Raw genomic sequence first — 3089 nt, 5'->3', positions numbered from 1 at the left:
CAGAACTTTGTATACCACATATGTCAGGCCAATCCTGGAGTATGCAGCCCCAGCATGGAGTCCATATCTAGTCAAGGATAAGACTAAACTGGAAAAGGTTCAAAGGTTTGCCACCAGAGCCGGTTGGCCGAGCGGACAGCACGCTGGACCTTTGATCCTGTGGTCCCGGGTTCGATCTCGGGCGCCGGCGAGAAACAATGGGCAGAGTTTCTTTCACCCTATGCCCCTGTTACCTAGCAGTAAAGTAGGTACCTGGGTGATAGTCAGCTGTCACGGGCTGCTTCCTGGGGGTGGAGGACTAGTCGAGGACCGGGCCGCGGGGACACTAAAGCCCCGAAATCATCTCAAGATAACCTCAAGATAACCAGACTAGTACCCGAGCTGAGAGGTATGAGCTACGAGGAGAGACTACGGGAATTAAACCTCACTTCGCTGGAAAACAGAAGAGTTAGGGGGGACATGATCACCACATTCAAGATTCTCAACGGAATTGATAGGGTAGATAAAGACAGGCTATTTAACACAAGGGGCACACCCAATAGGGGACACAGGTGGAAACTGAGCTCCGAAATGAGCCACAGAGATATTAGAAAGAACTTTTTTTGTGTCAGAGTGGTTGACAAATGGAATGCATTAGGCAGTGATGTGGTGGAGGGTGACTCCATACACAGTTTCAAGTGTAGATATGATAGAGCCCAGTAGGCTCAGGAACCTGTACACCAGTTGATTGACGGTTGAGAGGCGGGACCAAAGAGACAGAGCTCAACCCCCGCAAACACAACTAGGTGAGTACACACACACACACACACACACACACACACACACATACACACACACGCACACACACGCACTCACACACACACACACACACACACACACACACACACACACACACACACACACACACACACACACACACACAGGAAGCAACCCGTAACAGCTGTCTAACTTCCAGGTACTTATTTGCTGCTAGGTAACAGATGCATCAGGGAGAAAGAAACTCTGCCCATTTGTTTTCCGCCATCATCGGAGATTGAACCCAGGTCCCCAAGAATACAAGTCATGAGTGCTGTCCACTCAGCCACCAGGCGTTCAATGTTCTCTGTATTTACCAATGTTTGCTGATGGTGTTAAACTAATGAAAATGACCATAATTGAGAAGGAATGCAAAATATTGAAATATAAATTATACAGTCTACGGAGATGGTCTAAGAAATCGCTATATACTGGCTTCTAACCCCCAATAAGTGCAAGGTTGAGACTATAGGAATAGTAATGAGACGCCCTCAAATATAGCACTGAATGAAGGGAAGACATCTTTGCACTTCAATAAAAAAGAGAAAGACTTACGAGTAGAATTACCACCAAATCTAACACGAGAGGCACACATCAGCAGAATAACGAGAGCAGCATATGCCATACTCACAAAATGGTACGCACTCGATGAAGAAATTGTGGAAACAGATCAGATATACTTTTTATGTAAATATGAAAAGAAAGAGTCATTGTACTAAAATGCTGACAGCACATATAAGTGAGTCTATACAGTATGATCCCTGTATGGATCACGTACAGCACGACCCCTGTTGGGATCACAGACAGCACGACCCCTGTATGGATCACAGACAGCACGACCCCTGCTGGGATCACATACAGCACGACCATTGTTGGGATCACAGACAGCACGACCATTGTTGGGATCACATACAGCACGACCCCTGTTGGGATCACATACAGCACGACCCCTGCTGGGATCACATACAGCACGACCCCTGCTGGGATCACATACAGCACGACCCCTGCTGGGATCACAGACAGCACGACCCCTGTTGGGATCACAGACAGCACGACCCCTGTTGGGATCACATACAGCACGACCCCTGAAAACGGGCAATAGTGTACATTGAAAGCTGATCAGAGTGGCTACTTTAGCTACTCTCGCCTAGTTGTTTTTGCGGGAGATGAACCACGGCTCTTGGGTCCCGCCTCCCAACTCTTAAAAGACTGGTGTAAAAGTTCCAGAATATGTTCTGGAACTTTTACACCAGTCTTTTAAGAGTTGGGAGGCGGGAGGTTTCATATCTTCATTTGAAATTGTGTAGGGAGTCTACCACATCACTTGTTAGCGTTCACTACTCTGGCACTGACACAATTATTTTAATGTCTTCGTGGCTCATTGGGTACTTAGTCTTCAACTGCGTCTTCTTTTCGTGTTCGACTCCTGTTAAATAGTCTGTCCTTGTCTGCCCTGTCTATTCCCCTGAGTATTGTGTATGTGGTAATCAAGGCTTCTTTGTGTCTTCAATCTTCCAGTGACGTGAGGTTTAACGCCTGTAGTTTTCCTCATAACTCATACCACCCAACTCTGGGACGAGTCTGGTCGCATACTTCTCAACTTTCTCATGCTTCGTGTTGTGTTTAACGAGATAAGGGCTCAACACTGGTGCCGCATATTCCAGAATTGATCTGACATAAACGATATACAAAGTTCCAAACGACTCTGTTAAGATTCCTATACTGGTTCTTATACTAGCCGACCTTCCGCGTGCAGTTAATGATATTCTTGTGATGCGGGCTTCTGGTGACAGGTTCACGGTATTGTCAACCCCCCAACCCTTTCCCACTCTAATAAGATTTCCTCTACTATGTGATATCTTGGTTCCGGTTCCTCGTTCCCAGCTTCATTATATGGAACTTGCTATAGTTGAATTCTAGTAGCCACTTGAGAGACAATATATTCATTTTGTCCAGGTCCTCTTGTATTCATGCAGTCTTACGTTGTGTTTATCCCTGGTTTATCATATAGGTTTTGCATCATCGGCAAACATTTAAAGGAAGGAATCTTCCCCTATGGCAGATTGGTCATGTAGGTGAACAATGACCTTCATGGAACGCCACTCGACCATCCCGTCACTCTCATGTCTCTCATTACACTGTGAATGTTTCTTATAGCAGAGGTACTCCTTTATCTGCTGCAGTACCTTCCGTCACTCTTGCCTATTTTGGGAGTTTCTGCAGTCTCCTGTGGGGTACCGTTATCTTGAAATTATCTTGAGATGATTTCGGGCCTTAGCGTCCTTGCGGCCCGG

General features: G+C 46.3%; 1 protein-coding gene across 1 annotated transcript; it reads right to left on the bottom strand.

Annotated features, from left to right (window-relative positions):
* Nucleotides 1-1540: 1540 nt before the first annotated feature.
* LOC123756777 (laminin subunit alpha lam-3-like) lies at nt 1541-2815 on the bottom strand. Its single transcript, XM_069329322.1, has 2 exons — nt 2778-2815; nt 1541-1880 (listed from the first exon to the last, which is right to left on the bottom strand). Exons 1-2 carry the CDS (start codon nt 2813-2815, stop codon nt 1541-1543), a joined length of 378 nt encoding a protein of 125 aa, XP_069185423.1.
* Nucleotides 2816-3089: the final 274 nt, after the last annotated feature.

The sequence above is a fragment of the Procambarus clarkii genome, chromosome 22, assembly GCF_040958095.1.
Source record: "Procambarus clarkii isolate CNS0578487 chromosome 22, FALCON_Pclarkii_2.0, whole genome shotgun sequence".
NCBI lineage: Eukaryota > Metazoa > Arthropoda > Malacostraca > Decapoda > Cambaridae > Procambarus > Procambarus clarkii.
Note: the sequence above shows the minus strand (reverse complement) of the source record. Positions and strands in the feature narration are given on the sequence as shown.